Source organism: Macaca fascicularis, chromosome 2 (assembly GCF_037993035.2).
Source record: "Macaca fascicularis isolate 582-1 chromosome 2, T2T-MFA8v1.1".
In the NCBI taxonomy this organism is placed as follows: domain Eukaryota; kingdom Metazoa; phylum Chordata; class Mammalia; order Primates; family Cercopithecidae; genus Macaca; species Macaca fascicularis.
Genome location: NC_088376.1, coordinates 44,399,474 through 44,426,793, shown reverse-complemented (window position 1 = coordinate 44,426,793; position 27,320 = coordinate 44,399,474). Strand labels below are relative to the sequence as shown.

Here is a 27,320-nt window from a genome sequence, read left to right as displayed (position 1 = left end):
AACCAAAAAAAAATCCAAAAAACAAAAAAACTCCATCTTCAATCCATAAACATGACATGTCTCTTTTTATTTAGACCTTCTTTACCTTATCTCTGGAATGTTCTGTAGTTTCAGTGTAGAGGTGTTGTACTTCTTTGGTTAAATTTATTTTATTTTAATTAATTTATTTATTGAGACAGAGTCTCGCTCTGTCGCCGAGGCTGGAGTGCAGTGGCGTGATCTCGGCTTACTGCAACCTCTGCCACCTGGGTTCAAGTGATTCTCCTGTCTCAGCCTCCTAAGTAACTGGGATTACAGGCATACACCACCACGCCCAGCTAATTTTTTGGCATTTTTTAGTAAAGACGAGTTTCAGCATGTTGGCCAGGCTGGTCTTGAACTCCTGACCTAAAGTGATCTGCCTATCTTGGCCTCCCAAAGTGCTGGGATTATAGGCGTGAACCACCGCGCCCAGCCTTCTTTGGTTAAATTTATTCCTAAGTATTTTAGTGTTCGTTTTTTTGGGGACTACTGTAAAGGGTATGATTTTTTTAATTTTGTTTTCTAACAGTTTGCAACTTGCAGAAATATAATTGATTTGTACATATTTATCTTTTATCCAAGACCTAGATAAATTAAATTCAGTTAAGAGTTTAAGTAGCTGTTTTGAGGATTCTTCAGGAGTTTCAATATAACACTATATGCCTTTTATTTCTTGTCTTACTGCATCGGCTAAAATCTTCAGTACAGTATTGAACAGAATTTATTAAAGGGGATAAGCCTCAATTTGTTAACTGCAGATTTCTTACATATACTTTTGATCAGATTAAGGAGATTATCTTTTAGACTTCATTCATTGAGTTTTTATTTTCTTTAATCACAAACAGGTGTTGAATTTTGTCACCTACATTTAGTCTGTTAATATGATAAATTATGTTGATTAGTTCTCAGATATTAAACCAACTTTACATACTTGGGACAAACCCCACTTCATTATGGAGTGTCCTTTTCACATATTACTGGATTTAATTCATTATATATATTTTTTCTTGTAAAATCTTTAGTTTTAGTACCAGAGTTATGCAGGCTTCAAAAGATGACTTGGCAAGTATTCTTTCCCTGTTTTCTAAAAGACTTTGTGGGTAAGGTTGACGTTATTTCTTCCTTAAGTGTTTGGCCGACTTTACCAGTAAAGCTATTTAAGCCTGGCATTCCTTTTTAGGACAAATTTCATCAGAAGGAGAGATACAGGGTTTTAAAGATATTCTTTTTTCTTGCATCTGTTTTAGTAAATTGTTTTCCAAGAAATTTGTCCATTTATCTGAATTGTCAAATTTATTGATATAAAGTTGTTCATATTAGTTTCTGGTTAGTCTTTTAATGTCATTAGAATTTGTAGTAGTCTCTCTCATTCCTAACTATGGTAATTTTGTGTTTGATTTTTTTTTCTTTTATCAGTCTTTCTAGGCATTTTTCAATTTTATTAAAGCTTTTGGCTTTGTTATGCTTCACTATTAGTTTGTTTCCTATTTCACTGATTGTACTCTCATCTTTATTTTTGCCATTCTTCAACTAACTTTAGGTTTATCGTCTCATTTTCTAGTTTAAGTTGAAAATATATAATTGATTTTATCCTTTTTTAAAAAATAAAAGCTTTATTAAGGTGAGCCTATTTGACATGTCAATTCATCCAGTTTAAGTGTACAAATGAAGGTCCATTTGTTACTCTACTGAGTGGTGTAACCATGACCATAAATCAATTTTAGAACAGCTTCATTCCACCAATAAAATCCCTCATGCCTGTTTATACTCCAATCTGCTACTTGGGACTGGTTCCCAACCTGTCCCAAGCAGCCACTAACCTACTTTCTATTCCTACACCTTTGTCTTTTCTGGATACTTCGTATACATAGAATCATATAGTATGTAATTTATTGGGTCTGAGTTCTTTCACTTAGTATAATTTTTTGAAGTTCATCCATCATGCAGCATGTGTCAGTAGTTCAATCTTTTTTACTGCTAGTAGTATTCTTTAATATTATTATTATTTTTTTGTAGAGACAGGATTTCACCATGTTGCCCAGGCTGGTCTCAAACCCCTGAGCTCAAGTCATCCTCCTACCTTGGCCTCCCAAAGTGCTGGGATTTCAGATGTAAGCCACCACAGCCAGCCTGTATTGCTAATAGTGTTCTATTGCTTATATATCATATTTTGTTTACCCATTCACCAGCTGACAGACATTTAGGTTGCTTCTAGTTTTCGGCTATTGTGAATAATGCTGCTCTGAACATTCACTCCAATTCTTTGTGTGGGCGTATGTTTTCATTTCTTTTTGGGTAGGTAACCAACAGTGGAATTGCTAGGTTACATGCATAGTAGTTTTACGTTTAACTTTCTGAGAACTTGCCCAATTGCTTGTCAAAGCCCCTATTTTACCTCCCATTGGAAATGTATGAGGGTTTCTGTTTCTCCACATTCTCAACAACATTTAGTATTGTCTGTCTTATTTATTACAGACACTCACTCTAGTTGGTGTGAAAAGGTATCTCATTGTGGTTTTAATTTGCATTTTCCAATGATGTTGAGCATCTTTTCATATGCTTATTATCCATTTGTATAATCTCTTTGATAAAATATTTTTTCATATATATCGTCCTCTTTTTAAATTGGGTTTTTGAAAATTCTGGATACAAGTATATCAGATAAGGGTTTTGAACATATTTTCTTCCAGTCTGTTGCTTAGTTTTTCATTTTCTTAATGATCCTCTTTTGAAATGTTTTTGAATTTTGATGAGATCCAATTTATTATTTTCTTTTATAGACCATACATTTAGTTATATATGTAAGAAATCTTTGCCTAACCTATAAAGACTCAAAAGATTTTCCTTAGTTGCTAATACAAATATATTTATAACAATCATTTTCCCTTTATGTACTGTTTTAGCTGTATCCCACAAACTTCGATATATTTGTTGCATTCTATCATTTAAGTTAAAAATATTTTTGAGTTTCCTTGTGAATTCTTCAATCTATAGATTGCTTAGAAGTATTTTATTTAATTTCCAAATATTTGGGGCTCTTCTAGATATCATATTGTCATTAATTCTGTTGTGATCAGAGAACATACTTTGTAAAAAGTCAATCTTTTGATATTTACTGAGACTCCAGGCCCAGCATGTGGTGGCCTATTTTACTGAATGGTCCAATGCACATTTCAAAAGAATATGTATTCTGCACCTGTTTGGCTTAGTGTCCCATAAATGTGTAAATTAGATCAAGGTGACTGATAGTATTATTCCAAACTTCTGTAAGAAAACTGGTTCTTGTGCCAGCTGCTCTAACAATTGCTGAGAGAAGACTATTAAAATATCTGAGTACAGGCCAGGTGTGGTGGCTCATACCTGTAATTCTAGGCCAAGGCAGGAGGATCACTTGGGTCCAGGAGTTTGAGACCAGCCTGGGCAACAAAGTGAGACCTTGCAGCTACGAAAAATCAAGAAAATTAGCCAGATGTGGTGGCGTCCACCTGTGGTCCCAGGTACACAGGAGGCAGAGGCAGGAGGATCTCTTGAGCTCAGGAGGTCGAGGCTGCAGTGAGTTATGTCTGTGCACTCCAGCTTGGGAGACACAGCAAGACCCTGTCTCAAAAAAAAAAAAAAAGAAAAGAAAAAAAAAATTCAACTAGAATTGTAGATGTCCTATTTCAATTCTGTTTTTTTCTCCAACTACAATGAAGTTGTAATTAGGTATGTACACGTTTAGGATTATGTGCTCCTTCTGTCATTATAAAATGTGCCCAAACGTATTTGGTAAAAGTCATTTTGACATCTACTTGGTCTGGGATTACTGCTTCCTGTTTACTCGTCTTTCTCCACCGAATTACTTTCAACCTATCTGTGCCTTTATAATATATTTAATGTGGATATGTTGTAGGAGTATATTATTGGATCTTGTTTTTTAAAATATATGGTCTGACAGTCTGTGATTTTCAATGTAATGTAGTTCATTTACTTTTACTGTAATTATTGATATGGCTGGGTTTAAGCTATCACTTTGCTTTCATTTTCTGTCTCACCTCATTTGATTGCTCCTCTGTTCTTCCTTTCCTCACATTTTAATTTATTTATTGTTTGGGAGGAGGAGAGGGGATGGATTAGTTATATCAAGTTTTTTCCTAAATTTTTGTTCTAGATATTATAATATACAGCCTTAACTCATCACAATCTACTTAAAATTATTCTTGCATCACTTACTTGGAATAATTTACTCCACCCCCTTCCTTTGTGCTGTAACTGTCATATATTTCATATCCAGATATGTTATAAACCCTATAATTAAATGTTACACATTTTGCATCAAACAGCTTTTTAAAGAAATGGAGAAAAAAAAAAACAACAAAACAGGCATTCCTACATTTACCCACATATTTACCATTTCCAGTGCTCTTTATTCCTTCTTGTAGATCTAAGTTTCCATCTGGTATTATTTCCTTTCAGCCTGAAGAATTTCCTTTAGCATTTCCTATAGTGCAGGCTTGCTCACGATAGAGTCTCTCTCAGCTTTCATTTATTTAAAATATATTTTCATTTTTGAAGAAAATTTTCTGTAGAATGTTAGGTTGACACTTTTGTTCTTCAGCATTTTAAAGAGATTATTCCACTGTCCTCCGGTTTTAGTTGCTTTTTATGAGGAGTTAGTTGGCTGTCAACTGTACTGTTGTTCCCCCGTATGTATCTTGTTTTTTGTTTCTCTGCTTGTGAGATCTTCTCTTTATCTCTGGTTTGACTATTGTATGTCTAAGTGCAGTTTCCTTTGTGTTTATCATGCTTTCAGTTCACTGAGCATCTCAGATCTATAAGATACTGTTTCATCAAATATGGGAAATTTTAGGCCATTATTTCTTCAAAAACAATTTTTTTTTTTTGGTCCAATTCTTTCTCTACTCTCCTTCTGGGACACCAACCATGCATATGTTAGACTACCTGATATTGTAGTAAAGGGTCACTGAGGTTTTGTTCATTTTCCCCCAGTCTTTTCTGTGTTCTAGATTGGTTCATTTCTTTCATTTCTACTGATCTATCTTCAAGTTCAGTGAACCAATCTGCTGTTAAGCCCATCAGATTTTTCTTTTTTTTTTTTTTTTTTTTTGAGACGGAGTCTCGCTCTGTCGTCCAGGCTGGAGTGCAGTGGCCGGATCTCAGCTCACTGCAAGCTCCGTCTCCCGGGTTCCCGCCATTCTCCTACCTCAGCCTCCCGAGTAGCTGGGACTACAGGCGCCCGCCACCGCGCCCGGCTAGTTTTTTTGTGTGTGTTTTTAGTAGAGACAGGGTTTCGCCGTGTTAGCCAGGATGGTCTCGATCTCCTGACCTTGTGATCCGCCCGTCTCGGCCTCCCAAAGTGCTGGGATTACAGGCTTGAGCCACCGCGCCCGGCCACCCATCAGATTTTTCTTTTTTTTTTTTTTTTTTTTTGAGACGGAGTCTCACGCTGTTGCCCAGGCTGGAGTGCAGTGGCGCGATCTCGGCTCACTGCAAGCTCCGCCTCCCAGGTTCCCGCCATTCTCCTGCCTCAGCCTCCTGAGTAGCTGGGACTACAGGCGCCCGCCACCGCGCCCGGCTAATTTTTGGTATTTTTAGTAGAGACGGGGTTTCACTGTGGTCTCGATCTCCTGACCTTGTGATCCGCCCGCCTCGGCCTCCCAAAGTGCTGGGATTACAGGCTTGAGCCACCGCGCCCGGCCAGATTTTTCATGTCAGGTATTATGCTTTTCAATTCTAGGATTTTCATTTGATTCCTTTTTTTTTTTTTCTTTTTTGGCTGAGATTCCCCATTTCTTTACTCACGATGACTACTTTTCCACCAAGTCCTTGAAATATTTGTAACAGAGGCTTTAAAGTTCACATCTGCTAATTCCAACATGTAAATCATCTAGGGGTCTACTTCTACTGATCACCTTTTCTCCAGATTATGCATTATAGTTCTGTGTTTCTTCTTGAGTTGTTAATGTTCCATTACATACTGGCCATCATGAATAAAACACTGTAGAAACTATGGATTCAGTTACCTTCCCTTGAAGTTACATCATTGGTGGTTATTGTGAGGGTTGGTTTTATACTTTGTTTATACTATACTTTGTTTATTCTTAATCCTAGAACATAGTCTTTACAACTGAGCCACCACTCTTGAGATTTTGATGAAAATACTGAAGCGTTTGCTAAGCTCTCTAAGTAAAATTCCAAATTCTGTCTCCTTTGAGGGGGACAGAAACTGAAGTCTCTGCTCATCTTTTTAGTTTTCAGTTATTGTTTTTCACTAGCCCCTATGGGGACAGGTCCCTCTTGCATGAGCAGTTTAAGAGTCAACTAAAGATTTCAGAGGAGTTAACAAGCAGACTGAAGAACTCCTCTTTATGCCTCAATTTCCAGCCTCTCTGATAGCCCTAAACTCTATCCTTTGGTATCTCAAGCCAATAAAGCTTAGTTTTCTGCTTGCATTTTAGCACTACCTCATACTGACTAGACTGGGAGTGCTTTATTCCCAAGCTGTATAAAAATAAATCTTAGGCCAGGCGCAGTGGCTCATGCCTGTAATCCCAGCACTTTGGGAGGCCAAGGTGGGTTAATCCCCTGAGGTTGGGAGTTCGAGACCAGCCTGACCCACATGGAGAAACCCCGTCTCTACTAAAAATACAAAATTAGCCGGGCATGGTGGCACATGCCTGTAATCTCAGCTACTGGGGAGGCTGAGACAGGAGAATCGCTTAAACCCGGGAGGCAGAGGTTGCAGTGAGCTGAGATTGCGCCACTGCACTCCAGCCTGGGCAACAAGAATGAAACTCCATCTCAATCAATCAATAAATCTTAGCCAGCACTGTTCCTTTCTTTCAAGGATCAAATTCTTCAAAGAATTGTTATATATATTCTGCTCAAGGTTTATAATTGTTATCTATGAGACTTAGTTTAATACAAGCTTCTCTACCATTACCAGGACTCTTGGTTTTTTTTCTACCATTACCAGGACTCTTTTTTTTTTTTTTTTTAAGTTCAGTTTTACACTGACTCCATCATTTTCTGTTCCCCTTCTTTGCTTCTTCTTTTTCTTTTTCCTCAAAAAGAGTTCTGTATCTATTTTTAAAAGTCAACTTCATGCCCAAATCCTTGGAATTATCCTTAATGTGCCTTTTTCTCTCACTCCCAGTATCTAATCCTCTGGGTACCATCTTTAAAATAGATCCAGAATGTGATCCATTTTTATCATTTCTACTGCTACCAACAGATCCAAGCCATTCTCTTCTCTCCTCTAGAATATTTTAATAGTCTCTTAATTGGTTTCCCTGTACCCTTCATTCATTCTCCATGTAACACTCCACAGACATAAGTTATCCTATTAAGATATAAGTTAAACAATGTCATTCTTCTGCTTAAACCTCTCCAATGTCTTTCCATTTTACTCAAAGTAAAAGCCCACAAGGTCCTATAAAATCTAGCACTTCTATGACCTTTTTTATCTTAATTCCTATGACCTACCCTCTTCTTCATTTTTTTCCAGCCACAAGAGCTTTCTCTTATCTCTTCAACACTCCAGGCATGATTCTATTTCAAGGCATTTGTTCTGGGTGCTGTTAGCTATTTCTGTGACACTTTTATTGCAAATATCCACATGGTTCACTCGCTGACCATCTTTAGGTTTAGGTCTTTGCTCAAATGTCACTTTCTCAGTGAAGCCTTCCCTGGTTAGACCTTTTAATATTTTAACTCACCTCACTGAACCCATCATTTTCTGTTCCTTGTCCTTGCTTCTTTTTTGTTCATCTCATTTATAATAATCCAACATAAATATAATTTTCTCTTTTTACTGTTTATTGTCTCTTAGTAAAGATCTATAAGGGCAGGGATTTTGATATGTTTTGTTTACTACTTTTCTCTCCAGAGCCTAGAACAGTGTCTGGTACATAGTAGGCACTCAATAAAACACCTGTTGAATAAATGCATGATTGAATCAATTATGTATTTTGTTCTTTAGCTATCAGAGAAAAAAAAAGCTGCAGAGCCCTGTATGTGAAAATACAGGCAGATGAAAACCATGTTAACCTCAGTGTTTTAAGCATTTATGTTTAAAATATCATGGACATTTCTTTTACAATGTCCATTGGTTATATAAGCTAGGGTAGGGCTGGCTATATAAGCTAGGGCATTTAATGTCACATGAAAGTTGTGTGTATGTATATGTGTATAACAGGTCTCCCCAAAGAAGACAGTATCTAATTAAATTTTACAGAACAGAATTTCAAAGATGAATTAGTACGCCTGGCAGAAATTTTAGAAAGACAAGTGGTTCTTAATGTAATTCAGATGACAGCATATATGGAAGACATGGTGTCCTTTGAAGAATACTTACTATATACCTTTATGCCACTAGTAATAATATGGGTCCTTACCACTGAGGATCTTAAGAGATGGAAAAAAGTCATTACTTTTTACATACACAGTATGCCATGTGGCTAAAGATAGACAGTAAGGGAATAGCAACACTGAGGTAGATGAGGCTTACAATGGCTTCCATAAAGAGCTGACACTTGATCTAAGACTTAAAGGACAACAGATTACACAGGTAAAGAAGAAAATAAAGGAATTTTTAGGTAGATATTTTTAGGTACATATGCAAAAGCATGAATGCAAAAGAACATGTAAAAGATGTAAAGAAGGAACTGCAAAAAGTAGTCTGGTGAAACTACATATGGATACTGCAAAAGATGAGGCTGAATGAGACATAAAGAGGCTGGAACATCAATAACTAGTTTGATCTCCACATATAACTAAGAGAACTTTTACTTGTAGAAGATGACTAAATTATAGTAAAGGAGTATAAAATCATAATCATAAGTACACAAGGCCATAAAAATCTCTCAAGGTAATCACGACTGATGGCTGAGTGTCTGATAATATTCATTTGCTACATGTTAGTTTAACTCTACTGATTAGTTGCTTACTATTGCCTGTTAGCACTTGCCTAAAGGGGCCTCAAAAATTTAACAACTTATTGAAGAAAAATCCTTAAAACAGAGAAAATTCTACTAATTCATTTTCCAGTAAAGTGTGAAAGGACCATATTATTTGACACTAATGGACAGAAATACTTAATTCACACTACTACTGTATAATAGGAAGATAGAGTGAAAGACTCAATGATTTAAGTCTATGTTACAGGAAATTTGGGAGGTATTCTTTCAGACACCAAAGTCACATAGTAAGTGTAGCAAAAGACTACTTAACTAGCAGTCTTGGCTATCTAGAAAACAGCAGGGAAACTGGAAGTAAGCAAAACATTTGCTCAACAACCAAACAGAGAATACAAAGCCCAGGTATTTTATTTATAGGAGAAAGTCCTGATGTTTTCATTCAAAGCCTTTTAATCTTAGGTATAATTTAAACAAACATAGCACTTGCATCCTCACTCATAGTACATTGCTGTAAAAAACAGAGGTGGGTGATGGGATGGGAGTAAGGTGTTATATTATGGTTCACAGACATCACAAGAAATGTAAGATCGCAGCCTTACCACAAAGGATAGAGAAAAACTGTATAAAGCGAACACAGGAACACAAAAAGCACAGCAGTCCAAAGCATTTAGCTGCGGAGTAAATGCATTTAGCTGGAGTAAACAGCTGCACACACCCTTAAGCAGCCCTGAAAATATCACTAAATCAGAATCCATATAACAATTAATATTATCAACGGTAGCCCCAAGTCATCTAGAAGATGTTAACTTACGTTCAATGAACTCTTTTTTAGAAGGCAGGGAAGCATGTAATATATTTTGGAAAGATCCATCAAAATAGTTAAAACAAAAAGCATGGAAGCTTAAAACCACAGGCTTTGGTAAATAAGCTTGAAATTTCATATCTCATTCCTCCAATGTCATTCCAAAATTTTAAATTTCTTAAGGCTTAAAAACAATGTAGCTTCTAATGTGTCTATTTTATACCTCTAGTAGCCTCATCATTCTAGAGAATTTTGTTCTCTTAAAATCAGTGGACAGAACAGAGATTCTTTTTTGTTTTTGGAGACAGAGTCTCCCTCTGTCACCCAGGCTGGAGTGCAATGGCATGATCTTGGCTCACTGCAGCCACCACCTCTCAGGTTCAAGCAATTCTCCTGCCTCAGCCTCCCAAGTAGCTGGGACTACAGATGCACGCCACCACATCTGGCTAATTTTTGTTTTTTTAGTAGAGATGGGGTTTCACCACATTGGCCAGGATGGTCTTGATCTCCGGACCTCATGATCCACCTGCTTCAGCTTCCCAAAGTGTTGGGATCACAGGCGTGAGCCACTGCACCCGGCAAGAACAGAGGTTCTTAACTTGAGAATCATAGATGAACTTTAGGTCTATGAACTCCCTGAAATTATTATGCAAAATTTTGTGTCTATGAACTCCCTGAAGTTACATGCACAATTTTTTGTCTGTTTGTAGGTACAGTTTTCTAGACAAAGGGGTCCATAGCTATCTAATTCTTAAAGAAGATTATAAACCAAAAAATACTTCAGAATATTGGTTTAGATTAGAAAATGCTTTAAATGAGGAAAAAAGAACTCATTTATTCATAGAGAATGACTAATTTACCTTAACTTTTATTTAAATGTACCATTAATGTAAACATAATTAGCACCCACTGCTATGCATAGGTGAGAACATTTATATAGTATTCAATAAGTTATAATTTCTAAAACATTCAGAATATGCTTAGCTTAAAAAATGCTATCTGGGCTGGGCACGCTGGCTCACACCTGTAATCTCAGCACTTTAGGAGGCCAAGGCAGGCAGGTCACGAGGTCAGGAGTCCAAGACCAGCCTGGCCAAAATGGTGAAACCCTGTCTCTACTAAAAATACAAAAATTCGCTGGGTGTGGTGGCGGGCACCTGTAATCCCAGCTACTCAGGAGGCTGAGGCAGGAGAATCACTTGAATCTGAGAGGCAGAGGTTGCAGTGAGCCAAGATCATGCCACTGCCCTCCAGCCTGGGTGACAAGAGTGAGACTCTGTCTCCAAAAAAAAAAAAGCAGCTATCTGAAAGGGCATATATGTAGCCTACTGAATTTTAGTTATTTGAATATGTAAATGTTATAACAAATTATCTGGGTAATATACCCAAAAGCATAATGCATTTGGTTTCTTATATCTTTCTAATATATTGGGACACATGTAGTCATTCTGGCTAAGCCATTCCTAACGAAGAATTATGAAATAAAAATTTTTCCTTATCACTCTACTATTCAAGAGTCTCCACTGAAGCACTCTACTTAACTGTATTATATCCTCTTTAAAGCACCCTATATCTGATGTATTACTCCAGAATTTACAGCAGAAGCTCTCTTAACAGATCTTTACCTAACAGATTTGACGGATTAACAGACTCTCCATTTCCTCTGTAAAACATACTGAATGCTGCTCACGGGATGCTAAACGCTTGTGGTTGCTTGGGTACTCTGTTAAGCCTGCGCCCTTCTACTTCCATCGGTTAGGCTGTTTTGCTTACCAAGTCCGTTGGGTTTGTTGCTAAACTTATTTATGCTAGTTTTCTATGTTGTAATTATGATTTACTTCACATAAAGAGACAAAGTGGCCACTACCAAGAGGTTTATTACTTATTTGAAAATCAGGTAAATGCTTTGAAAACCCTCTAAAAAGGAGATGCATACCTCCACAAATAAGGCTGATTTATGTGGGGGTAAGACAGCTGTAAAAGACTAGTGTAACTATCCTGAAAATCTAAGAGGATTTTGTGCTTGGATTACTTTTCAAGTATCTAAGTTCTAGATTTACCTTGGAGAAATCAACCTGAAAACTGATGCATTATGGGTATATTTACACAAGAAAGACAGGAAATCTGATCTATAGGTCAATAGTCAAAGAAATAATCATGGTTCTCTACCAAAATGCTGGTAAACAAATACATAAATATTTAAGATCTGTATGCATCTTTTTGTTTACTTTTAAATGATTCTCGCTTTAACCAACCTTTTGGTTTGGTTAAATGAACATCTCTGGATCCTGATTATTTTGGACAGAAGGGATTCTACTATATAGATGTGATCTGAGAATCTGAGATCTAGATACTAAATTCTTCTTGCTAAAATATCAGAAGCTAATGGCCTTCTGTGGATAATTCCTTTTTTTTTTTTTTTTTGAGATGGAGTCTTGCTCTGTCACCCAGGCTAGAGTGCAATGGCACGATCTCGGCTTACTGCAGCCTCTGCCTCCCGGGTTCAAGCGATTCTCCTGCTTCAGCCTCCAGAGTAGCTGGGACTACAGGCATGTGACACCATGCCCAGCTAATTTTTTTGTATTTTTAGTAGAGATGGGATTTCGCCATGTTGGTCAGGCTGGTCTCAAACTCCTGACCTCAAGTGATCCGCCCGCCTTTGCCTCCCAAAGTGCTAGGATTACAGGCATGAACCACCACACCTGGCCTTCTGTGGAAAATCACCCCAATGGAATAAACTCAAAAGCAGTTTATTTAAAGGACTCTGTCAGTCTACTGAGGGATAAGTTTTGCCTCTCTGCAGCTCTCAAATCACACTGTAGGAAGATGGCTTCGTTTACACAAATAGCCCACTTGTACAAGCAACAGAGTCTTCTCAGAAGGCAAATTATTAAGTCATCTACCTTGGGGTTAGCTTGGCTAAGAACCTAGGATGAATTTGACAACAGAATAGGTATCACAATCTATGGTGTAACTGTGGGAATGTCTAGCTGATATTTTCCAGCAAAGCACAGAAATATTCTCATTTATTAGATATTGAATATTGCTAATTTTGCCTCTAAGAGTTAAAGAAACTCCCATGTTCTAAGAGGTTTAGCTGTTGCTCTTTGATAAATAACAGTATGGAATACTACGGATTTTTAGAAAACAGAGCACACTAAAGGAATACCATTTTCAGAAACTCAAGAAATTTAATGTGAGAAAAGCATAATATACATAGGGTTACTGTCAAATATTTTTTCATTCTTAGTACGTATGGAGAAACCACAAACTATAGTAATATTACTGAAAGGATTCACTAGAGTCACAATAAGCGGCAAAGAAACCTACACCGAGAACCAGGAAAAACCCCATAATAAAGCATAAACACAACTACCTGGCTGTTTGTGGTAGGTGAGCTCTCTGCTTGTTAAGCAGAACCATCGCTTCTTAAAATTCCTTTTTCCAATCCGAGTTCTTCCCTGAGCTCTTTTATACATCTCACTGCCAACATAACAGATGTAAACATTTAGCTACAAAAATCAAAAGTTAATCCAAAACAAAGAAGTATCCTTTAATTTTAAATGACATGAATAGTTGTGTAAGATTATATTAAATATAGAGAAATGTTTTTGCCATCCATGACTGTTGCATTTATTTTGGCCATACTAAAGGATTAAGGTCTTTAATTAATTTAATATTTTTAATTGTACTATGCAGAACAAAAAAGGACCAAATGAGTGATTCCCCCCCTTAACTTATAATGAACACTGTACATTAAGACTAATAGTGCTGTTACTTTTTTAAAGTACTCTAAATACCCATCATCTCACTATAATTGCAAAACAACTCTAGGACTGTATGCACAGGAAATCATGCTTTTCTGCCATAAAGTTTGTAGGACAGTAAAGGTGACTTACCTGACTGCTAATTTTGGCAGTTCTAACACAGAACATAATGCCAGATCTCCTCACTCTTAGACCCACGCTCTTTGTACTTACTTAATATCTATACTGATACATGACTTTCACGTCTAATTTGATTAAATTACCCTTCTTTCAGGTGCACAGGCTCACTCGTACCACTGGACTCTTTAGTTTCAGTAGATGAAATTTCATCCAAGAACTAAATGGGGAAATGGGTAAATATTACACTGTGTGATAAGGAACATTATAAAAAATTCAGTTTATCTTACATGTCATTGATTATAATGGGAAGTTCTTCATTACTAATGAATACACATGATAGTAATTTATAAAACAAAACACATATTATAAAGGAAATCCCTAATTTACAAATGACAAGTATTATAAAAGTCTTATTTATTTATTTGGAGACAGAGTCTCTGTTGCCCAGACTGGAACGCAGTGGTGCAGTCTGGGCTCACTGCAACCTCTCCCTCCTGCGTTCAAGTGATTCTCATGCCTCAGCTTCCCAAGTAGCTGGGATTACAGGCATGTGCCACCACACCCAGCTAATTTTTTTGTATTTTTAGTAGAGACAGGGTTACACAGTATGTTGGCCAGGCTGGTCTTGAGCTCCTGGCCTCAAGTGATCTGTCTGCCTCAGCCTACCAAAGTGCTGGGATTACAGGTGTAAGCCACCATACCCAGCCTAAAACTTCGTTCTTAAGTTACTTAAAACCCAGAACATATTTCCATGTAGAAATAATTCAGTCCATAATTCCTTAACTGCAATTCTGAAATACATAAAGTTCTGAATACAAAGTTTTAAAATCTTGTCTTTGATTCGAAGTACTCATTTAGGGGTATAACTTAACCTGAACTGGTGTGAGGCTATTTACACTCTGTACTTATATTACTTACTGTAAGTATTCATACACTGTGCTATAAGAATTAATGTATTTGATTGTGGGGTGCTACCCTAGGCTCCACTGGGGGATGTTACATATAGTATATACTGATTACCTTTTGAAACTCTGAAAAACTGAATTCTGAAATACTTTTGGTCCCAATGATTTTACATATAAGATTGTGAACCTTTATTATAGGTTAAGGATCACCAAAGTCTGGGTCAGAGGGCCACGTCTGACCTGTAGCCTGTTTTTGTAAGGCCCATAAGAATACAGGTTGAACACTCCTAATCTGAAAATCCCAAATGTTCCAAACACCCAAAACTTTTTGAGTGCCAACAGGATATTCAAAGGAAATGCTTGCTGGTGCATTCTGGATTTTGAATTTTGGATTTTCAGATTAGGGATGCTCAACCAGTTAAAAAAATATACATGGAGAGAGGCAGAATGAATAAAAGTATTTCAAAATTTGAAAAAATCCAAAATCCAAAACACTTTATCAAGCATTTCTGATAGAGGATACTCAACCTGTAACTATTACATTTCTAAATGTAACAATCAGGGTTACATTTAGGATTGTGAAAGCGTTGTGAAAACAAAGACTAAGTGGCAGAGACCTTATGTGATCAGCAAAGCCTAAAATATTTTCTCACTGTCCCTTTACAGAAAAGTTTGCCAACTTCTACTATATATAACTGATTTTAACTCTGAAAGATGGTATTTCACAGTCATGACTGAAGTGTAAACAGGTTATCTGGGATAATCTGGAAATCTAATCACCATTTATAAACTTTCCATGGAGAATGTGGGAATGTGGTGACTCAAGAAAATTTATAGTATCCATCTTTACCAGGTCAGCCAGTGAAGAACATTTAACTTCACAAATATGCTACCTTGACTGGTTAAAGGCTTTTTAGTATTTGGTTGTCTCTTCATGGGAAAGGGAAATTAGCACTTCAAGGAACAATTCCTTTTTCTTTTCTTTTCTTTCTTTTGAGAGGGAGCCTTGTTCCGTCACCCAGGCAGGAATGCAATGGTGTGATCTTGGCTCACTGCAACCTCCACCTCTCAGGTTCAAGCGATTCTCCTGCCTCAGCCTCCCAGGTAACTGGGACTACAGGCGCCCACCACCATGCCTGGCTAATTTTTGTATTTTTAGTAGAGACAGGGTTTTACCATATTGGCCAGGCTGGTCTCGAACTCCTGACCTTGTGATCTGCCTGCCTCCACCTCTCAAAGTGCTGGGATTACAGGCGTGAACCACCATGCACGCCTGGATGGAACAATTCTTTTCTTTTTCTTTCTTTTTTTTTTTTAATCTACCATTACCTTGATTTTGAGGAACAATTCTTGTTCTTAAAGAATCCTATTTTGCCTCCTAAATGAGCTATCAATTTGTTTAGTTCATTAGGTGGGTATTACAAACTCAGAAACTCAGAGAGGGTTTGCATTTCTTTGCTTTTTCCTTTATACTTTTCTACGTTGTTCTGCTTAGGACTTAAACAAAAACAAACCACATTCCAATAAGGATAATATTGAGGCTCCAGTGCCTATTCTAAAGTAGAATTTGTAGACACAGTCATTTTCTCCTAAGACTGGCTGATGATTGCCCGGCAGAGCTCAGACTTAAGGAGTTTTCAAATGGAATGTTTACTTCTGCTTGCTGGGAGAAAATACTAGTAAGTGAAAGAACAAGAACAGAGTTCTTTTTGCATTATATATGGGTAATGTGGGTACAAGTATCCAAGGGAACTGAAGAAGCACCCTACCATAGCATCAGTTCTCCCAGATGGACCATCCACTAATGGAGTTTGAGTTATGTGAATGTTTTATTTCTTAATATATACCTGAAGTCACTGATTTGTTAGCAAATATTATTTATAATAGTTTATTTTATTTTTTTGAGATAGCGTTTCGCTCTTGTTGCCCAAGCTGGAGTGCAATGGCATGATCTCGGCTTACTGCAACCTCTACCTCCCAGATTCAAGCAATTCTCCTGCCTCAGCCTCCCCAGTAGCTGGGATTACAGGCATGTGCCACCAGGCCTGGCTAATTTTTTGTATTTTTAGTAGAAACGGGGTTTCACCACGTTAGCCAGGCTGGTCTCCAACTCCCAACCTCAGGTGATCCGCCCACTTCGGCCTCCCAAAGTGCTAGGATTACAGGTGTGAGCCACTGTGCCCAGCCAATACTTTATTTAGGAACTATGGGGTAAATACAGAGATATAAAGTGAAAGAAAACCCAGTAATTAAGATGGACTATAGGCAGGGTGACTATAGGTCCCAGTTTGCTCAGGACCATCCCCATCAGGGCCATTCCTATCATTCCAGAATAATCACTAACAGTATTTTTCACTCTTAAAAGTGTTCTGGTTTAGACATCAAATTATATGGTCACCTTGTCTATAGAACTATCCAGGTTATCCTTTCTAAACTCTGCAGGGAATAGCATATGATTCAGAGTTATACTCTTATTTTCTTCTGCATCAATAGTAAATGTCACTAGTCAGAGTGCCAATATAAAATGAGAAATTGAGCTTCACAAGCTTTTACAATTTATAGCACTGCACATATCTTGTTGTAACTACTAAATAATAAAGGAAACTAGGATATTAGGGCAAAGTACCCTATGTCAGCTTAGGGATTTAGAACCAAATCTGAGACAGAGGCATACTATGGCGATAGTCCATTAGAATGTGAGTGGGTGATTCAGGGCAGATCAGGAACAGACTAAACTCCTGGTACCCTTAAATCCTTTCTCCACTGACATTATCAACTCTACACATTCTGATTATATCAGGGGAAAAAAAATCAGATACTACCATAGCCTTGGTCACAAAACATGGAAAAACAACCCTCAAACAAAAGACAGTACATCATAATCTTGCCAATAAAAGTCTGCCTACAGTGTCACAAATGTTTCAACAATGTCCTAAAAATAAAAGGGCAGCTTTTTCTTTGCCTATTCTTTTGAAAGACTTTCTCCTCAAAAGCCTTCAATGGTTTGTCTAAAAAATTTTTGGTTAAACAGGCACTATTCTAGATGAAAAATATTGCAATGGACTTTAATTTTTTAAATCATCATTTTTTACTTACTAAGTCTCTGTAAGAATCCTAAGTATAAAAAAAGGCCCAAATGTATACCTCAACAAAATAAATACTCTGGCAACCAACTGCTAGTTATGCTACAGAAACTGAATGAAGTCTTTAACATTTGGCTTTGTTAATTTGGATTCATTAAGTTAAGAGTGTGATACATAAAATACAGTACTTTCTTCAGGCCCAGTTTAGATATAATTCATTTCTATCCTTATTTTTTAATTCTTAACTTCTAGACTATATGGGATAGAGTACTTCAAAGGTTAACTTTTCTTTATAAATTTTCAGCATTTTACAATAATGCTATATTTTGTTTAGATGATTCAGGACTCAAGACTCAAGAAATTAAAGATCCTTTCAGGCCGGGCACGGTGGCTCAAGCCTGTAATCCCAGCACTTTGGGAGGCCGAGACGGGCGGATCACGAGGTCAGGAGATCGAGACAATCCTGGCTAACACAGTGAAACCTCGTCTCTACTAAAAATACAAAAATCATTAGCCGGGCGAGGTGGCGGCGCCTGTAGTCCCAGCTACTCGGGAGGCTGAGGCAGGAGAATGGCGTGAACCTGGGAGGCGGAGCTTGCAGTGAGCTGATCGCGCCACTGCACTCCAGCCTGGGCGACAGAGTGAGACTCCGTCTCAACAAAAAAATAAATAAATAAATAAATAAATAAATAAAAAATAAAGATCCTTTCAAAACGTTCTCAACTTTTAAGTGAAGTGATTTTTGTATGCTGCAGGACTTGTGTTTGGATATTATATACTATAGGCTTTTGTACATTTATAGTAACTTTCCTCAGGTTACTACCATGAATTTATATTGTTCATTAAATGTTCAATAATGTATATATTTTTTACTAGGGCAATTAAGTGCCCACTCTACATCAGGCACCATACAAAGCCGTTACCCCCAGAGACCAGAGGTTCTCAACCAGAGGCAATTCTGTCCCTCAAGGAACATTTGGCAATACCTGGAGGCATGTTTGGCTGTCAAAACAGGAGGCATACTTATTACATGTAAGGGGTAGAGGCCAGGGATGCTGCTAAATATCCTGAAACGCACAAGCCAGCTCCTCAGAATCAAGAATTATCTGGCCCCAAATGCCAATAGTGTCACTTTGAGAAATTCTAACCCTAGACATCTGTAATTTGTGTTTCTAAGGCACTGGTAATAGTAGTAGTTGTTAAACTTATTTAGGTATTTTCAAAGCTGAAAAGCACAGCCCTGTATAAGAAGAAAAAAGAAAAAGGAAGGTTTTTGATGAACAGTTTAAACATTATTTAAACTGAGGATTGATATAATATATATAAAATGTTATTTCCCCTATGCTATATGAAATAAATATTAATTCCAGAATAAAATAATCATACCTTTTTAACTGCCATAATATATCCTTCTTCTTGAAACATTTTGAAAAATTCACACATGAATGTCTCTTTGAAACTTGACTAAGAAAAAACAAACACAGGGTTTATATGTGTTAGAGAATTAAGAATAGAACAGACTATATTTTTAAGCTGAGGATTAAGGCCTAAAATGACTCAATTATATATTTTCAGAATTCAGGGCTTGGAGTGGAAGACTTCTTTCAAAGCTGTCATGCGATTATGGCACAAGCAGGCAGATAGACAGACTGTCCTGCACTTCCTTACTAGGCTCTCTTTGCCTTATTTAGCAGTTTTCATGAAACTGCATTTTTTTTTAATGTTCTCATTAAACTATTAAAAAAAATTTTTTTTTTTATTTTCTAGAGATAGGGTCTTGCTAAGTTGCTGGGACTGGAGTGCAATGGCTATTCACAGGTGCCATCATTGTGCACTGCAGCCTTGAACTCCTGGCCTCAAGTGAGTTTCCCGCTTCAGCTTCCTGGAATTAAAGACACAAGTCACCATGTCCAGCTTCTGAAACTGTCCTCTTTAACAGGTGACTAAGAGAGTATCTACTTAAAAGACAGCTACTGTGTCTGTGTGTGTCTGTGTGTGTGTGTGTGTGTATGTGTGTGTGTGTGTGTGTGTATAGTTTTTAATTTGGAAGAAGGTAAGTCAAGGAGAAAGGATCATAGGATGTAACAACATTTAGAAGTGTAAAAACAAAATAAAAGATGTAAGGACTTACCTTGCTTTTGGACAGACTCCCCCAGCTTCCCAAAGTTTGTATAGTTTTTGAGATGAGAGTTAATGTTCTAATTGTCTGTGCATCCTAAAGAATGTAAAAAAGACCAAAACTACCATTAAGTTTTCAAGAAAATAATTTGTATAAAAAAGCAGAATAGAGTAAATGGACTACATTGCTGTAAAACAATGACTCAAAAATGTTCAAACCACACACAGTTAAAATCTAGCTAAGGCTGGGTACAATTCACCGGCCTAAGGAATTAAGAGACTAAAGAAGCCATATATAATTAACAATTCTTCCCAAAGTAATTATTAAAGATGTGGTACTTTTAAAAGTCATATATATATATATATATATATATTTTTTTTTTTTTTTTCTGAGATGGAGTCTCGCTCTGTTGCCCAGGCTGGAGTGTAGTGGTGTAACCTCAGCTCACTGTAACCTCCACCTCCTGGGTTCAAGCGATTCTCCTGTCTCAGCCTCCTAAGTAGCTGGGATTACAGGTGCCTGCCACCACGCTTGGATAATTTTTGTATTTTTAGTAGAGACAGGATTTTGCCCTGTTGGCCAGGCTGGTCTCAAACTCCTGACCTCAGGTGATCTGCCCGCCTTGGCTTCTCAAAGTGCTGGGATTACAGGCCAAAGCCATAATTTTATCAATGTTATATGTAAGTTGTTTCATACAGTATGGCACCTTGGATTACCTGACAAATTATATTCACTTCTGGAATGTCAAAGGCATCTACTTTACTACCTTATAACTTAAAATGGCAGTTTTAGGTGTTCCAAATTTTCTGTGCTCAGCTCACCTCTAAACATATTCAATACTTTAAACGGCTTTTGCAATTAACTCTTTTCACCATGGAAGCAAAGACCTAAATTCAGCTTAGGAAATGTGAAGTCACCTAGTTCTTTTTGATCTTACCAGAGGGTGATTATTTGGGTCTATTATCCAAGAGGTTTTTCAGGCCTGTCTATCTGAAAGAAGTAATATATAGTAATATATAAAATTGACTAAACGGTGCTCCCTCAGAAATCTTTGCTCCTTCATTTTTTTTTAAAATTGAGATATAATTTACATATGACAAAATGAATAGATCTTAAATGTATACCCTGCTGAATTTTCACCAATCTATACATTTGTGTAAGTTTCTATCAAAACACAGACCATTTTTATTTGTTTTAAGGATTCAAGCAAACAATATCTTGCATCTGAAGATATACCAAGAAAAATTTAGATACAGAAAAGCTTTAGTTCAATTTTTGGCTCACATTCCTTAATATTTTAGTATCTCCCCCACCCCCACATTGAAAATAGGCAATGAATGTGAAGGGGAAGAGATGACCAGAATATAAGGCAATCTGGAAAAGAAGGAATATCTGAAATATGATCATTATAATATACTTATAAAATAGAAACACACCTAAATTAAGGCTACTCAGAAAACATTTTAGCTGTAACATTTGGGATTTCATTATATCTATAAAAGGTCCCCACAATTCTCTGCCTTTGAAGAAAATAATATTCTTAAAGATGTCCTGGCACCTGCACTCACGTTTCTTGCAGCACTATTTACAATCGCAAAGTCATGGAACCAACCTAAGTATCCACCAACATCTGTTACAGGAATGCGCAAATTCAAGTATGAATACAAGGCAGACTCACAAGTTCAGAAGTAGGTGTTCTGTTTATGTCCAGAATGTTGCTACCACGCTTTCATTGCCTCAGAGTTTTGTGCAGCTTTAGTAACAAAGCCACAGAATGGACAGCCCTGTGAACAAAAGGACACTGGCCCACTCTCTGCTGGGGCTACTCACAGACCATTTATCCTTTGGCAAGAAAGGGCGTGGTGCTGCCACTGCAACATGGTTCTATTCAGTACTCACAAACTTAAGTGAGTGTCAATGTCATGTAGTCGTTGAGAGGAGAAATGGGTATTCAGAACTTGGTTTAACTCTAAAACTCATGTGTTTTTCCAACACTATTGAGCAACTCCTTTTGGCTGTGAGTTTCCTAAGGGCAAAGAGTATCTTATTCATCACTGCATCTCTAGTACTGAGCATGAAATGATACACTGTAGGTACCTGAACATCTGTCTAAGAGGTTGGAAGGGATAGGATTAAGCTTACAGACAATAAAGACTGACTGAATTTGAATACCAGTTAAATCCAGTTCAAACTGAGTAAAATCAAATCATAATTTGTCAGCTGTGTGAGCGTGGAAAAGTTACTCTATTGTGATTTCCTTATCTGCACATGTGGATGATAACAGAATTTACCTCACAGGGTTGCCAGGAGGACCAAATAAGTTAAAACATAAAGTAGTTAGAACAAGGCCTAGTACAAAGCACTAAATAAATGTGGGCTATTATTATTATTTGTTATACAAATCAGCAACTAAGAGTATTTAGATAAGATTATAAAGTATTTGGAACATAAAAGCTTAAAGAATTAGCCAAATTACACCATATAAGAAGGAATCAGAAGTACAGCAAAAATAGAGAATTTTAAAAATTAAGAAATAAACATGTAAATCTATGCAGTGGAGATTTAGATTTTTGGTAATTAAATAGGACTCCAGAACACAAGATTATATGCTTAAAAAATTTTAAAATCTCGTATGTTTACAGTATTACCTCAGGTAAATAAAAAGTAAAAATACTGATATATTTAACAAGTTATATTCCAATAAAAGTTCCTACACCTTTCACTATACTGCATTCTTGGTTTCTTTTTCTGTTTTAACTGTTCATGCTTATCCAGTTCACCTGCCATTTAATATTTTCTAATTATATGCTGTCAGTTTCATTGCTACTGAAATCTTCTATCTTAGATGCTGTTTCTAAATTAAATGGAATTTCTCTTGTAGCCTTCTTTCTTAGAGAAAAGAGCCTCTTCAAATTTCCGTGAAATTTAAAAATATCTGCAAAATTAAACTATTTTAATAAATCAGGAAGGCAGATTTTGTTTAAATAAAATACCTATCAAAATGAAACCCGTAACTAATGAAAAAAAATCTTATGGAAATTTATAAACACACACAGTAACATATGAAAAAATATAATAAATCCCCTTTGTACTCATCACCAACCTTCAATAATTAGCATTTTATCACTCTTGTAGAACATCTTTTAACAACAACAAAAAATAGGATTATCAGTCTCACTTGAAAGACTGAAATGGCCAAGAAAAATTCTGAGTAAATTTAATTATCAGTTATAAGAAAATACAGCCCAGTGAAATTGACTTATTTTATCTTTTCTTCATTTTAATAAAAATTAAAAAATGGAATAAAGCTTTCAGAAGAACAAACACTTACTGGATGATGAGGTCGCAAATGAAAAGTATGAGGTGATACTACGGCTACAGCAAAGAAACGAAGAAATACAAAGCTGCTCACTGCAGAATACTGAACATGAGGGTCATCTGCAGGAAAAAAATGGTGAAATGTCATGCACAAAAACACAATTAAAAAACAAAGATGATAAATTAAAAAATATAGAAAAGACATGTAAACTAGGAGAGCAACATAATTTGTCTAGTAAGAGCCGAGTTGATGAAATGATAGTGATGTTTATGACTAAATTAAAACACCCTATGATTAAAAAATCCAAAAGAAGAAATAATATGAAAAAAGACAAAGCTGTTAGGTTTATAGAAATATTTTAATTTGAAAAATACCTCTTTCCTCACCTGCAAGAAGAGACTGCTAAAATTACGACAAAAATAAAAGTAGTATCTAGCACTACCTAGTGGTAACACTGAATCCCTTAAGAGTACGATACAAGGCTACTTTCAGTTTTAGGTTCTTGTTTCAATTCCCTCCCCAGAATCTTGATAATATTAAAAGTTATGCAACAAAAACAATTAGACAGAAATGTTTACTTTAAAAAAGCTATCAATAGTCCATAAATAAAAATGCAGATGAACTGAAGACTACTGGTGGCTTTGATCATTCACCTACAACTTTCAGACTGGAGTCAACACTTTACCCAACAATCAGACGGATGGTGGTGAAGCAGGTGGCGAGGGAAAGAATCTTTAGGTTTGGTTCGAGTTTTAACTCTTCTAAGTCATTCAGTAGGTAACCATTAACAAGTCATTTAATTTGTCATTCTTTAATAATACCTGCTTTTTACCTGCTGTCTGCCCTGCCCTCCTACCTCTCCTTTCCCCATTCTTCTAGGGTAGTAAAAACAACAAAAACGACAGAATATGAAACACTTATGGCAACAAAACTGTCACTACTATAGTCTACTGAGGATATGATGACCATATTAATAGTTAAGTCAACAAAAACATAACTAAGGAGATACATCTGCATGTATATAAAAACATAAAGTGTTGGCTGGACACGGTGACCAACACCTGTAATTCCAGCACTTTGGGAGGCTGAAGCGGGTGGATCACCTGAGGTCAGGAGTTCGAGACCAGTCTGACCAACATGGAGAAAGCCCATTTCTACTAAAAATACAAAATTAGTCAGGCGGGGAGGCCTATGTCTGTAATCCTACCTACTGGGGAGGCTGGGAACCCAGGAGGCAGAGGTGCAGTGAGCCGAGATTGTGCCATTGCACTCCAGCCTGGGCAACAAGAGTGAAACTCGGTCTCAAAACAAAAACAAACAAACAAAAAATCCAAAAAGTATTTAAGATCATTTATATAAAGAAGAATTAAACAGCTAAAACAGATTTAAGGCCAAATAGAGTATAGTGAATGGCAGCAAGTGGTTTGGAGTAGACCAGGCCCAGGTTTGAGGCCCTGCTTGCCTGTTGGCCATCCATAGACGTTGGTAAAGTTACTCAGCTTCTCTAAACCTTTGTTTCTCACCTAATGGGAGTAGTACCTACCTCATGTGGTTTTGTGAAGATGACAACAGGAGATAATGGAGGCTAACACACTAACACTGTGTGTGTTACTAAGTAGTCAATGTGGTTATCATGATCTAACTATTTAAAAATAAAATTTCAATGAGCATTTCACTTTTCCGTGTGCCTCTGGCTCCCCTTATTTTTGTTATGAAGATTAGATTTACTTACTTATTTGCAACTATAATTAGCAAAGACATTTAGATATGAATTTATCTACATGTTAGACAACTCAGCCCCACTAATTTAGTAATGGGTCAATTTAGCAGAAGGGCAGTTAACTGCATACATGTGTGCACAGGGTGAGCACAAACTTAAAAGAGCATAAAACTGCAAAATCTCTTCAGATGGTTACAGAAATAAACTCACAGTTTTGCACAGCTGGTTAAGACGGATAATTTAAGTACCTGCCTAATTCTACCCTCCTACCCACCACTCCCCATTATAGACAGATCTGGAAAGCTAGCCATAGCTAGTTTATTTACTTATCAGAGATATATTAAAATGTGAATAATTCTAAGTATTAACAGCGACAGTAACTCTGAATTTAATGAAAAGTTTCTAAGCAAAACCTTGACATAGCTACTTTTTCAAAATTAAAATATGCCAGTTACTGATACATGTACCTTAAAACTCTATGTATGTTGCAACAGAAAGGTTTCTAATGTCTAAGGCCATTTCTATAAAAACCTCTCACCACCAAAACCTTATTAGCATTCTCATACTGTCAAATCTAGTCAATTTTATGGAACTAAAGATTCTCACTATCTGAATGCATGCAGCTGGAAAAGATAGTTGGTATAAATAACAAAGGTATTTTTAACTCTCATAAGCATCTGGTATAAATGCTTACTTATACAATGTTACAGTTCTAAATTTTTGCCTTTCTTTAATGGTGATTTTGATTTGCTCTTTGTATAAAGTTGCATTATACTGAAATAAAATGGAATATGTATTTTGAGATTTCAAGAAAAATCAGATTTCTTATGAGAAAGCTAGAATCATTTTGAAAAACTAAAGAAGGTTGTACTTAAAAACCTTAGGCCAGGAGCAGTGGCTCACGCCTGTAATCCCAGAACTTTGGGAGGCCGAGGCGGGCAGATCACGAGGTCAGGAGATCAAGACCATCCTGGCTAACACGGTGAAACCCCGTCTCTACTAAAAATACAAAAAATTAGCCGGGCGTGGTGGCAGGTGCCTGTAGTCCCAGCTACAGGGGAGGCTGAGGCAGGAGAATGGCATGAACCTGGGAGATGGAGGTTGCAGTGAGCCGAGATAGCACCACTGCACTCCAGCTGGGGTGACAGAGCGAGACTCTGTCTCAAAAATAAACAAACAAATAAATAACTACCTTAAATATCTTGCAGAAACCAAACATGTAATTAATATCTACAAAAAAGTAAAGAAAAAGAAACGGCATGTTTTAGTAAAACAAGGCACTTACTAGGAAATCTCTGAGTAGCCATCTGCCTTAGAGAATAAAAGATATCACACATTACAGTGGGACAGCTCATACTTGATTTTACAATTGTACTGAATAACTTGTCTACGTAGTAGCGCAGATTCTCCTGCAGGATTTAAAAAGGGAAACATCAAGATTTTGATGTTCACACATCTTCAATAGCCTTCATGAAAGAAAAATGTAAGAAAATGAGGTTTATTAGACAGTCACTATCTAACATTTTTTAAAGCACTGTTTCCCTTTTCCAAACTCATTTGGTTTAAGGACAATTTATATACTGACTTAATTTAATAAGTTAAATTTAGATTTGCTAGGTGTTAAGAGGTGAATCTATGAATAAACCTCACAAGAAGCAACAGGGAATAAAATGATCCAAAAGGAAATCACAAAATAACTCGGATACACAAGCACAGGACGTTGTGACACTATTATCCATTGCAATAAAAATGTGTGACCCTAACACAATCATTGCTTTTTCAGAGGCCACTGAAAGTAATGACTGATCAAGTCACTGTGTCACTTAGCCTGATCAGTTTGAGCCCAAAGGAATGGCTAGAACAGGGCTTGTAACTAGCTATAGCTTAAGTTCACTATCGTTCCTAGAGACAAAAAGAGACAATCAAGAACAAAAATAAAGTGAAACCACTGAGGAAATAACATTCTAAAAACTAATCCTAGGAAATGCTGCTAATAGTAAAGGCTTATGTAAAGAATACACAGCATTGCTTCCCTCTATCTAGCTTTATTATAATGTAAGTGGGAGAAAGGTTACACCATTAAGACCAATTTTAACACAATTATAAACAATATAACAAGGACTTACCTTATTATTTTCTACATTATCTCCCTCTTTCAATTTAATAGGATCGATTTCACAGGATTTTGAGGAGTCACATATCTGAAAAATAAATTTTGCAGTTAATGATTTTTTCTAAGTAATCTGACAAAATGAAAAAACTGTTATGGTTCTGATAATAAAAGGTAATTATAGAAATTTAAATTTTAAGTGTAAAACGCCCTATGCAGGGATAATATATGCAATTTTCTTAAAACACGATATCAAAAAGTATTTGTCATATATTTGGAACTCCGGCTAAGAGAGAAATCCCGCAACAAAGAAATAATGTAGACTATACTATACTGTGCCTTTTGAGTAAAAATCCATTGATAGAAAAGTAAATAATTTGCTTCTAAAGTGTTCAGTCTTATTTTTTGAGGAACACATGAATGAATAAACCCTTCC

General features: G+C 36.6%; 1 protein-coding gene across 10 annotated transcripts in view; it reads right to left on the bottom strand.

Annotated features, from left to right (window-relative positions):
* The window catches only part of RASA2 (RAS p21 protein activator 2), a 124,572-nt gene that overhangs the window by 16,822 nt on the left and 80,430 nt on the right, over nucleotides 1-27,320 (bottom strand). For 4 of the 10 annotated variants that reach the window (XM_005545964.5, XM_074031178.1, XM_074031176.1 and 1 more), the window contains 7 exons: nucleotides 26,901-26,975; nucleotides 26,060-26,183; nucleotides 23,067-23,173; nucleotides 19,748-19,831; nucleotides 19,003-19,080; nucleotides 13,772-13,845; nucleotides 13,118-13,224 (listed from right to left, as the gene is read on the bottom strand). In XM_005545964.5, the coding sequence (XP_005546021.1) occupies nucleotides 13,118-13,224; nucleotides 13,772-13,845; nucleotides 19,003-19,080; nucleotides 19,748-19,831; nucleotides 23,067-23,173; nucleotides 26,060-26,183; nucleotides 26,901-26,975 (649 nt within the window). Of the gene's footprint in view, nucleotides 1-13,114; nucleotides 13,225-13,771; nucleotides 13,846-19,002; nucleotides 19,081-19,747; nucleotides 19,832-20,672; nucleotides 20,726-23,066; nucleotides 23,174-26,059; nucleotides 26,184-26,900; nucleotides 26,976-27,320 lie in introns of all 10 variants that reach the window. The other 6 variants (XM_005545963.5, XM_074031177.1, XM_065540024.1 and 3 more) reach the window with 4 other exon arrangements.